The 12,500-nt window shown below is 46.1% G+C and overlaps 1 protein-coding gene across 13 annotated transcripts in view; it reads left to right on the plus strand.

The window, feature by feature from the left end:
• LOC143282087 (tropomyosin-1-like) overlaps positions 1-12,500 on the plus strand; it is an 87,540-nt gene that overhangs the window by 23,977 nt on the left and 51,063 nt on the right. For 2 of the 13 annotated variants that reach the window (XM_076587560.1, XM_076587558.1), the window contains exon 1: positions 3,094-4,171. The exons of 4 other annotated variants lie outside the window; for them this stretch is intronic. In XM_076587560.1, coding sequence (XP_076443675.1) covers positions 3,437-4,171 — 735 coding nt within the window. In that variant the 5' untranslated portion in view covers positions 3,094-3,436. Of the gene's footprint in view, positions 1-2,289; positions 4,172-12,500 lie in introns of those variants that run through there. 7 more of the 13 variants (XM_076587565.1, XM_076587562.1, XM_076587561.1 and 4 more) reach the window with 7 other exon arrangements.

Below are 12,500 nucleotides of genomic sequence, written 5' to 3' on the forward strand. Positions count from 1 at the left end.
ACAAAGTACACAGTGTGTACTATTCCAATATGAATATCTTCTTTTTCTTCTTTTTCTTTCGTAGGCTGCAACTCCCACGTTCACTCGAATGTACACGAGTGGGCTTTTACGTGTATGGCCGTTTTTATCCCGCCACATAGGCAGCGACTAGGCGCCGTTACCGAGATTCGAACCCGGGAACCTCAGATTGAAAGTCCAACGCTTTAACCATTCGGCTGTTGCGCCCGTCATTCCAATACAATAAAAACGTTTATCAATTTCACGATTACAAACAAATTTGACAGCAGAAGTCTGAAGCTAATTGGCAGCGCTTGACGTACGTCTCTTGTCAGCACGAATGACAGCAGACCGCTGTAGAAGGGAGACAACAATAACTCACTTTACGAACAAAGACCATCCACGATTACTTCCCTTTAGAGGGACACTCTCTCACAGTCGGACCAAAGCACCAGAAACACGGTCCGTGATCGTGTTGATAAATGATTTGATTATATAAAAAATAAATGAATAAATAAATAATAATGAAAACTTATAGAACCGGTAAACTACGTGGAAGTGCTGTAGCCATATGTGTGAATCGCACAGTATGGTGATAATCTGTGTGTGTGTGTGTGTGTGTTTGTGCGTGCGTGCGTGCGTGTGTGTGTGTGTGTGCGTGCGTGCGTGCGTGCGTGCGTGCGTGTGTGTGTGTGTGCCTGTCTGTCTGTCTGTCTAAGTACATATGTGTTTGTATGCTTTTACAGAAATGAGTCACAAGAATCGCTGGCGCATCAAAACAGTTACTCTGTTGCGTAGTCAGCGTCACGATCGTTACGTCACAACAGGTGTTGCGATGTTTTCTCCTCTCCCATCCGGGAATGCCTTGGCACCGAAATCTAACAGTGAGGCCCCAAAGGTTTCCTTGACGATATTCTCCCCTTTATGTCTTGCTACATAAAGCACACCAAATAATGTATTCGCTTAATTTTTGGTGGTGGTGGGGCGTGCGCGCGCGCGCGCGTGTGTGTGTTCAGCATTACAGCAGATGTGTGTGTGTGTGTGTGTTCAGCATTACAACAGATGTGTGTGTGTGTGTGTGTGTGTATGTGTGTGTGTGTTGGGGGGAATGAACGGGGTGCCGGCTTGATGGGTGGTGGTGGAGGGGGGTTGGGGGGGGTTTGGGGGGGTTGGGGGGATGGGGGGTACGTGGTGGGATATATAACACTGGTCATCGATCGTTTAAAACCTCTCGTACACATAGCGCTCGACGGACCCTACTGACTCTCGGAGTGATAAACCAACCGACACTATATCGTTCAGTGGATAAAAGCACCCACACAAACACACACACACACAGTAACACACACACACACGTTGTGTGTGAAGTGAGTGATCGTGCCCGTGCCTGCGTGTGTGTGTTAGCGTGTATGTGTGTGTATGTATGTGTGTGTGTCTGTGTGCCGGCGTGTGCGTGTGTGTGTACGTGCGTGTTTGTACCACGGCGCGTGTGAATGTGTGTGTGTGTGTGTGTGTGTGTGTGTGTGTGTGTGTGTGTGTGTGTGTGTGTGAGTGCAAGGGGATGAAGACAACAACCAATATTCTCTTTATCTATTTACTTATCCTCTTTGCCTTTCATCCACAGTATAGGCCTCTTACGATGGATTCGTGTGTACATCAATAAAGTGAGTGCAGTCTGTATTTAAAAAAAAAGACCAACAACACAGTCGATCTATACTACGGTGTTGTTGACGCATCCTACAGTTTTGATACTCTCTCTCTCTCTCTCTGTCTGTCTCTCTGTGTCTATATATCCATCTCATCCATGACCCTTTGTGAAAAAAACAACAACAATGTTCTGCTCTGTGTGTGTGTGTGTGTGTGTGTGTGTGTGTGTGTGTGTGTGTGTGTGTTATGTATCAATGTATGTGTGTGGATGTGTTGTGTGTGTGTGTGTGTGTGTGTGTAAGCGTGTGTGTCAGTGTGTATGTGAGTGTGTGTGTGTGTGTTGTGTGTGTGTGTGTGTGTGTGTGTGTACGTATGTGTGTGTATACATATGTGTGTGTGCCAGTGTGGGGGCATGTGTGTGTGAAGTATATTTCTAAGTCAATTTTCATGGATTTTTTGTTTCATATAGAAACCAACAGCTTTTTTTCCTCCATTATGAAACCCTTCTCCCCAATTTCTCTGAACCGTCGTTGGGCAGTGTGTGTGTGTGTGTGTGTGTGTGTGTGTGTGTGTGTGTGGATGTGATCAGACAGTAAAGAAGCAGCGTGTGCCTGATTAGCAACGTTCACTTGGCAGTTTTAGCGAGGGGAACACAACAGCTCGAGGGGAGCAGGATGTTCCCAGGAGTTGGGCCAAGTTTAGACGGAAGGGGTAGAGTACGTACATTTGAGCACAAACATCACGTTTGTCCATCCCATCACCTTCCAACTTTCGGCAGTGTATGTGAGAGCAAAGGCAGTCCAGTTTTTGAATCGGGTCCAAAACCCCACTCAGTCGGAACGACATGTGGTGCCTCCCCCTTGTAACTGTTTACCTTGGCTTTCTCCGCGAAAGTGGATGTACACGTTGCGAGATTTCATCTGTTCGTTCCCTGCTGATACTACACGAACACGAAAGAACAGGATTACGGCGATGCCCGTCAGTCCATAACAACTTACAAGAGTGTAAGTGCTGTGCAACACTGACGAACCCATGCGAAAGAATGAGTACTGGGGGGGACTGCTGGTGTGAGTAGCGGTGCAAGAGTAATATCATACACATAAACACGTCGATGTGCTTGTCTGTGGTTTGCGTGGACCAACTGCGCCAGCAGACGAATCTCTACGCCGCCGAAGCCAGTGCTATGACGTCACCTCCGCCTTATATGGAATGCAACGCAAAGAATGCTGTGGAGTGGCGCGACACGCGAGAGCACGAAAGTGTGTGCTGTGCCAAACTCCTCCCTCCGCGCAATATGCGGCAAAGTTATTTTTAGCACTGCGCGTGTGTCGGTAATCCGCCGCACACGCAGCGTGTTAACGTGTTGCTCCCTTCGTATGTTGGCATGGGTGTAGCAAATGTGTAGCTCCCTATTCTTTTCGCCCCAAAGCTGAAAGAGTTCTTGTGTGTGTACTCACAGATCAGCACAGTATGCGTGGAATCGTGTAGTCAAGAACAAACATAAGTGACTGCCTACAAGGTACAAGGCCGAAGAATGTGACGAGAGAGGAGACAAGGAAAAGAAAAGTTTGTGGAAAGTTTGGCAGGTGTCGTCTGCTGTGACCCCGTGTCAGTGCCCGAGGGACGTGTGCGGTGTGTGTGTTCAGAGCTGGATGACCCGAGGAGCAAGCACCCAGGGGCCGGCCCCACGCCTCCCCCTCCCCCTCCCCACCCCCGGACACCCACCCCGACACGCCCTCTCACCGCCACACCCACCACAGGCCTCGGGGCTCCCCCACCCGGGGGGGTGTTTATGATGGGGGGAGGTGGCAAAGCACGTGAGCCGTCCATGGAAATGTACACAGACAGTGCAGTGGGGGCTGACCTCTCGCAGGACTCACAGCTGTCCGCTTCCACGTTGTCACTGGAACTGTCGCAGGGCTCGCTGCCCGACCCGGGGGCTGACAACCCCCCACCGCCCACAGATGGGGGCGACAAGGTGAAGAAGAAAGGCAGCAAGAAGGTGAAGAAAAAGAAAGTGAAATCTAAGTCAAAAGAGAGCTCTCCTCTGTCTGTCGGTGACGACGGTGCCGCTGGTGCAGTGACGGACTCTAGCAGTACAGTCGACGCCACTGTCAAAGAGCGCCGAAGCAACAACGGCAGCAGCAGAACGAAATCGTCCAAGAGTGAGAAAGGGGACAAGAAATCACGGACCACTTTGAGTCGGCGCCCAGAGCCAGAGGGCGGTAACTCCAGTGTGCCCCCCACCCTCACTGCTGGCGACTACGATCGTATCATCAACGGCAATGAACCGTTGTTCTCAGACCTGGACCTTTCAGGTGACGATGAGGCCAAACCCCCTCCCCCTCCCCGCTCATACAGACACTCCAGACTCCGGGCAGCAGCAGCAGCGGCCGGGGCAGGGGGAGGTGGTGGGATGGCAGGCATCTTCATCCCCTGCACCCAGCTGGGCATTAATTCCAACACCATGATCAAATTCGCAATCATAGGCACGGAACTGCAGAACATTTTCCAGGTGTCTTATCGGGTCAGTAAACACAGTAGTATATATATGACTGTTCACTTTCCCCTCACCCTGTGTGCGTTCTGTTTGTATACGTCTCGTAATTACTCCGTGATAACCAACCTACTTTCGCTTCTTTCCTTAAGCCTTTGGCGGCGCAGCCTTGCAGCTCAAGTGGTGCACAAACCTGCAGTTTGGCAGCGGGTGCAGGTATTGGTAAAGGAAGCGCTGCATTCTTGGCAGCAGTGCCGAGAGGCAGCTCTGATTGTTTTGGCATTCCTCCTGTAAGTCAGCGGCGACAGGCTGTCACCTCTCCCCACTCCGGTTATTTTCATCTGGTGTTGCCATCTTGCGGTCTTGTGCCCTGTGTACTTTCGCTTTTATCGCCCCCTTCCCACACGCAGCATTGTGGCCACATGGGACGCCTCCTCAGCGTCTGCCTCACCTGGTTGTCATTTCTGTCTCCCAGTCCCCGTGTTACCAAAGTTCACTCTTCACATTCTTGGCTTCCGTACCTATCCCTCTTTTGTGCGTCCTTTTGCTGTAATCTCTGATCACAAGGAAGCACCCACCACGACCCAGCACCAACCCCCCCGCGCTCTCTTTCTCACCCACTCCATGTCCGTGTTTATCTCCGCACACGCACTCACGCGTGTTCGCTCTGCAGGCTTTTTTCTTCTTCTTTTTCTTCCTCTTCTTCATGTGACCCTTTCATCTTTCTCGTGTTTGTTTTCATATTCCTTATTGTTTTTGTACCCACTTTATCACTTGTGGATTGTAGTGATCTATCTCGCTCTCGGTCTCCTTCTCTCTCTCTCTATCCCCACCCCCCACCCCACCACCACCACCACCTTGTGTCTGAATCTGCGTTCGCAAGTTCACAATTCATGCACACTCTCTCTCTCTCTCTCTCTCTCCGCAGTTGGTTTCCTCAATCGGATAAAGTGGACAAACAATTTATCTTCTGTTCTTAAAGTCGGATTTCAAACTGTAAGCTCGGACTAAGCAGTGAGGGACGAGGGGGGGGGGGGGGGGGTGGGGGGGGGGGGGTGCGGAACAAAGCTCGAAAGAGCAATGTGCAGTCTTTCGCAACAACAGCCTTGAAAGTGACTGCATGCTGGGCCAGTCAGTCAATCCAGTCACGAGGGCTCACAGGGGGGGGGGGGGGGGGGGGGGCGGGGGGGTTGTTTATGTTATGACGAGCTGACTTGTACAGACTTCGTTTGCGCATGCAGTGCGAGTGTGTTTGTACACGTGTGTATATGTGTATTCGGGTGGAGGAGATGGGAGCCGTGGGTGAACGGATGAAATCACCTGTAATTAGTGTCATGTTGATATGCACAGACTGATGTATAATGATAGCTTCCAACTAGAGTGATTCTCATACTGATCTTGGTTCGATATGTAATCTGCTAGAAAGATAAAGCGCCCCACGCATTGAAAATGACTGCTCATTCATTCAAGTAGGTATAAAGGTCTGGGTATTATTTATTGAAAATGTGTATACAGTATTCGAAACCGGCCGTGTTGTCTGACTTCAAGCGGCAATATACTGTGACCTGTGTGTCGCTATCTTTTCATCAACACACCAACTGTCATTGAATCGCCTGTCTTAAACCGTGGGACGGCCATACTTCAGAGTAGTTTGCTTTAAGTAAGTGCGGGCCGGTATTCTTTGTTCGTGCAAAACATGGCGTGAACAGTGACGCTTGTCAAATGCCTCACTAGTTTTCCTCCAATACGTCACTGCTATGTCATCGCGCGCGCGCGCGCGCGCGCGCGTGTGTGTGTGTGTGTGTGTGTGTGTGAACCCTTGTATAGAGCAGACTTGGCAACAGTCAATGTACATATATATATATAAATTTTAGCATGTGTTTGATTTTTAGTTCATTCATCACGCGAGCTCAGTAGTGTGTAATTGCGTGTGTGTATGTGCGTGTGTGTGCGTGCGTGCGTGTGTGTGTGTGTGTGTGTGTGTGTGCGTGTGTGTGTGCTAGTGCGTGTGTGTGTGTGTAGTGATTTTCTGTGTCTTCGTCAGTGAGTGTGTGAATCAAGAGAGAAAGGGGACAGGCAGAAAATATCGTGAAATTTTACTGTGGAAAATGTTCAAAGAAAAAAAAAGATACCAGTACAGTTACATAATGCCTTATTTTATTTTAGTAATATTAATTGTTAACAGCGTGTGTGTGTGTGTGTGTGTGTGTGTGTGTGTGTGTGTGTGTGTGTGCGCGCGCGCGCGCGCTAGAGAGACAGAAAACGGAAGACGGACAATGAGAGCGTGAGAGTGAGAAAGAGAGAGAAAGAGACAGAAAAGAGACGGAATAGGGAATATAAAGGGGTGGATGAGGCAGAGGTAAAAACAAAGGCCCTAGCAATGCAATGGGGTTGGTGGCATTGGGGAGGGAGCACACACGGTTTAGTGTGTGTTTTGAAGCGGACTGTTGTAGCACGAACACAAGCAGTTCAGTTCAGTTGGTTTCAGTTCAGTTTGCCAAGGAGGCGTCACTGCGTTCGGACAAAATCGAAGACAAACATGATCGGTTACTTTGCGCTGTCTTGGACCCAGGAGTAATAATTTATACGTGTGTGTGTGTGTGTGTGTGTGTGTGTGTGTGTGTGTTTATGTCTCTGTGTGTGTGTGTGTGTGTGTGTGTGTGTGTGTGTGTGTGTGTTTGCATGCATATAATGTGAGCGTCACTGGAAAAAAAAAAAAAAAAAAAACCACCACATAAGCGTTCCTTTATACGGGAAGGCAATGACACGAAGGACTTCTGATCGAACTCTTCTTTGACAACCAGCCCTCACAAGGCTGTGTCAATTAAAAACCCGGGGGGGGGGGGGGGGGGGGGGGCAGTCACTCCCCACTGTCACAGTTACCAACACGGTATAAATATATGTGTTCTGTAGATTACTGCTCCTGGGCGCAGGACAGTATAGCAAAGTCACCGACAGTGTTGGCATTCGTGCTCAACCTGTCCACTTCAGGACACGGTAACCAGTATAGCTGGCTCTACGTTCGCATGGCTGTAGTTCGATAAGTATTGTCTGTTCTAGCCCGCCGACCCCTGAAAGTGGTTCAAGAAGTGCTTACAGACTATTCTTGTCGTGTAGACACTGTTGTGTGGAAATATAGTGGGCCTACGTGTCAGTCGTTGAGGCTTTTGGGGGTTCACTTTTCAAAATAAGGTGTGACTTAAGGATTATTATTTTGTGTCCATTTCAAGCTAACGTTTTCGGAAACGCGAAGCATTGTTTTGAATAGAATAGAATATGTCTTTATTACCAAGTGTAGCGGGGTCACAAGGAATATTGGGGGCGAGTGGGGGGGGGGGGGGGGGGATAGTACATAACAAGATAAGAACATAAATCGAAAATCATACACAAACACAGATACAGCAGAAATAAGATACATACAAATGCATATCAATATAAAAACTTGTGCATTCTCACGCATGCACGCACTGCACACACACACACACACACACACACACACACACACACACACACACACACACTGAGAGAGAGAGAGGAAAAAAGAAAAAAAAAGGGGTTGGCAAGACTTTCTTATTATGTAACGCTTAATACCATGATGGCAACGAAAGCAACGACCTTTCTTGTATCTTTGCCAGTGGTGTCAGGTTATATCTCTTCTCCTTCATCCACCTTTCTTCTTTTTCAGCTGCTTTTTCTTCTGCTTCTTCGTTCATCGGCTGCAACTCCCATGTTCATTCGTATGCACGGGCAGGCTTTTATATGTATGACCACCCCGAAAACGGAGTATGGCTGCCTTCATGGCGGGATAAAAACGGTCATACACGAAGAAGCCCACTCGTGTACATACGAATGAATGTGGGAGTTGCAGCCCACGAACGAAGAAGAAGAAGATATACATGTATGACCGTTTTTACCCCCGCCACGTAGGCAGTCATACTCCGTTTTCGGGGAGGGTGGGGTTTCTGTTATTGTAAAATTACGTTGTACTACTTCTTTTACAAACTAATATGCACTTCACCTGTCAGTTTCGTGAGATGATAAATCTCAAATTGTCTCTGTTTCACCAACATATGTAACGTCTGTGGTTCCACTGGTCGAAGTTTAATTAACTGGCACATTAAAATCCCTTTTTACCTACATGATTTGTTTGAACACATTGCATTCTACGAATGTACACGTGTATCAAATGGTTTGGTTCAGTTTGCCGACATATTCAATGTGTGTGCGTGTTTATTCGATCTTTAGTTTAACGTCTTTTCACTGTTAAGAGATATTAGATCGGGATGTGTGTGTGTGTGTGTGTGTGTGTGTGTGTGTGTGTGTGTGTGTGTGTGTGTGTGTGGCACAGAGACAGAAGGGGGTAGGGGGAGCGGGAGGGGGGTGGGGAAGCACTGATAAAGGTGTTCTCATACAATTTGATTACGTTATGTCTTCTATAAGAAAGGAAATACCATTTGACTAAAATGCGAAAATCAATTACTAATTTATCTTAATTATTCAATTACTTATTTACCACCAGCGGTACTGTCGTTGTTCATACTTGTAACCTCCATTACTGACCTATTTACCACTGTCATTAATTAGAACTGACATCACTCTCTCTGTCTGTCTCTCTCTCGCTTTGTCTCTGTCTACCTATCTCTCACTCTCTGTTTAACGGTCTTTCCTTTGTTTCTGGCGAAAACCTTTCCCGTTTGACCGCTGTTTAGATATTTATGTATGTGAGTGAAAGAGAAGTGGGTTTCGAGTACTGGGGTGGGGGGTGGGGGGGGGTGTTACGGGGGTTGGGGGGGGGTGTCTATGGTCCCCATTCCTTTTCGTCACTGATGTGGAACGCTGACATTCATACAATACGCCCATGACTTCCCCTGACTTCTTGTCCACGTTTACAGTAGGTGTGTGTGTGTGTGTGTGTGTGTGTGTGTGTAAACATTCTCCTCTAACGCGCTTTCACCCAACGACAAACTGACCAAGAAGAAAAGACAGACAAAACGATGACGAAAAATAAAAATGCATGAACAAACGATTTTTTTTTTTTTAGTGGGGGATGGAGGGGGTGGGGGGGAGCGGGCGGGGGGGCTGGGGGGGGGTGGGGGGGCACGGGGGGTGTGGGTGTGTGTGCAAGAGGGGTTGGGGGTGGATAAGCATATGAGGCTTGTTTCATCCTGCCTTTATTTGCTAAATCATTATTTTTCTTTCTTCTTTCTGCGCGCGCGCGCGTGTGTGTGTGTGTTTGATGTTAATTATAAAGCTCTTTGAGCTCTCTTTAAGGGAGGAAAGCGCTCAACAAATGTACATTATTATTATTATTATTATTATTATTTATAAAATGGACAACGCAATACAAAAGACATAACATTATATAGATGATTTTAAAATTATGGGGAAGAAAACAAACAAAAAATAAAACTGAAATACATGCGTTAACATCGAGCGAGCGAGCGAGCGAGCGAGCGAGCGAGAGAGAGAGAGAGAACAAAACAAGCCAAGAAAGGAAGAAGGGAAGAAGAATAAATGAAGACAGAAAGAAAGAGTGAGAGGGATAGGACAGGGCAGAAATCAAAGACAAATAGATGCCAAAGAACTGAACTAGAAAAAAAAGGACAAAAAAAAGAAAAAAAAAGTAATGCTATAATAATGGAAAGAAAAGAAAGATAGAAAGAGAAGACTAATAAGAAAAGAACGAAATATTAGTGAAAAGAAAGGACAGAACGAAATGATGGAAAAGAAAGAAAGGGAGGAATGGGGGGAAAAAAGAAAAGAAAGGGAATGTGTGAAAGAATGGAAGGAATGTAAAGAGTCAAGAAGTTGACTGGGGGCGTAACCAAGTCATTGAGTGCAACATTATTCGCCTCTAAACAAACGCAAGGACAGACGTACAACTTCTAGTGAGGGTGATTTTAATGCATGCTCCTCGGCAGCTTATGCGGTCAGTAAGTAGGTAAACACACACACACACAGAACTGACCTCTGTATCATGTGGCTTCAGACACCAGGCAGGCACATCCACACTCTGCAGACTCCAGGCGATGGACGTGGTATCCATGATCCAATTTACTCCACTGAGATGTCGATGAGACTCTGCATGCTAACTCCGCGGATGTTTTCGTAGTCTGGTCTGGCGCTGGTACTCCTCCTTTCCATTTTTTCTGCGCCTTTGCCCACACATATGACAAGACACCAAACACTATTCGGCAACCACTGTAGATTCTGATCTGTAGTTCATCTGGCGCGGAATTTCACATGCATGTCGCGTTTCACGTCTATACCTTGCATGTTTCTTCAGTTACATTGTATTAAATGCGTAGGTGTCCAAATAATGTATCTGCGTTAGTCATTTTCATTTAATATCAGTGAAAATTATCATCCATAACGAAAAAATGAATCTCTGACACGTTGCTTCTGCATATACAAGTTTCAGCATTCTCTGATCACAGTTTTGTATGTGTGTGTGTGTGTGTGTAACAAACCCAAACAGACGTTTGATACACAAGGGTTTAAGTCGACATTTATCTCTGGTGAATTAGCTGACAAGAATATCCATCAATAATTTCCAGAAGGGGTAGAGATACCAGGAGAAGGGGGTAAAATCACGGGGTGTTTTTAATGCGAATTTTCGTCATTATCATGTTATCATGCAAGAAACGGTCAACAATTTATCTGAGGTCAACTGGAAACAAAATCAAGGACATATATCCGTTTTTCAGTCTTTTTAGTTCACTCTGTTTCAGCTTCGATTTCAGTTGTCTTAAAAAGTCAAAAGTTTGAAAAAGTTTCTGTAATGAACAGTGAGCATGAACTCATCTGTTGGCGTAATCAACATGTATGTATTCACGTAAAGAATGTGACTGTGAAGGCAAAAATGACCGTGCTGACAAGAAGACCGGTTTTGGAGAGCAAAGCGAATTGAGGCGAGACTTAAACGCATTATATATAGTGGCACCCCTTTCCTAGGATCGAACTAGACATGTTTTACTCAGCATTCACCAAAACAAGACAAATGCATTGTTTAATTGTGGGTGCCTGGTATTCGAACTCACTACTTTCAGAACTTAACTAATGCGATACTCATGCAACTAACTCTTCATTTTATTCCAATATCATCTGTAAACTGTTGCTCATATTTTTGTTGAATCACCATGAAGATGCAAAAATATTCATAATTTTCGAGTTATTGTCTGGTCTACCAATGAGAATGACAGAATGACACTGAATCCTCGCCACGCTGCGAATGTTGGGCACTCACTTGAACACACACTCCACTTAGATCTACATCACAAAACCGATCCGAAAACTGTAGCAGATGTAGTTACGTGTATGTTCGTGACGTCTGGATCTATCTCGGTCAAATGCACCCTGCTTTATGAACACTTCTGCCTTCGTTCGGTTAAAAATAATAGATAAATGAATTTATAATTCGGGGGAAAAAAGTCCGACACATCGAAGACTGCAGACGACAAGTACAGCGAAATAACATCTCGTGACATGTTGCGTGGCTTTTATGTGTGATGACAATAGATTCCCACTTTCGTTTCTATCTTATTTTATGCAATAACAAAAATACGAAGATTTGGTTATAACTTTCTTGGCATTTGGGACAAAATTACGTACGCTTTTTATTTAGCCAATAAATACGAAGATTTAGTCATAACCATCTTGGCATTTTGGGCAAAACTACGTACGCTTTTTTAGTTAGCCAATCTACATCTCTGGCAAGTCGAAAGGGACAGACATGTGGCATTTTGGTTCAGTTGAATACCGTTCTGAACGTGAACGTGTGTGTGATGCGCGATTCGCCAGGGAAGTGAGTGTGTGGAGGTGGGGAGTGGAGTAGGGTGTGTGTGTGGGGGGGTGGGGGGGAGGGGGGGGGGGTGGGGGGGAGGGTTAGGGGCGGAGGGGTGATGGATGCGCGCGCACGCGCGCGCGTGTATGTGTCTACGTTCGCTCGCTCATGTGTATTTGGCATACAGACAGACACAGAGACGAGAACGTTAAAAGAGAAAAAGCGTGTTAGGTCATGAGTATTTCACCACCAGGGGAAATGGCTTTAGCAAGGGGAACGAACGTACGAACGAAATTTTATTTCACGAGAGTAAGGGAATAAGCACAATTGCTTTTTTTTATTTTTTTTTTACATCCGGTCCTCTGGTGGGAAAATGTAAGAAAAATAAATACATGCACAAAAGCAAATTCTTCAAACATAAAAAAAAGAAAAAATAATTAAAAAAAAAGAAAAAAAAAAAAAAAAGGAGAAAAATTCTTTGATCGGTTTGTTTGTTTGTTTTCTTCTCTTCTCTCCTCCTTCTCCCCCTGCTCTTCCTTCACCGCCTATCTCCCATATTATTATTATTATTATTAT

The sequence above is a fragment of the Babylonia areolata genome, chromosome 5, assembly GCF_041734735.1.
Source record: "Babylonia areolata isolate BAREFJ2019XMU chromosome 5, ASM4173473v1, whole genome shotgun sequence".
NCBI lineage: Eukaryota > Metazoa > Mollusca > Gastropoda > Neogastropoda > Buccinidae > Babylonia > Babylonia areolata.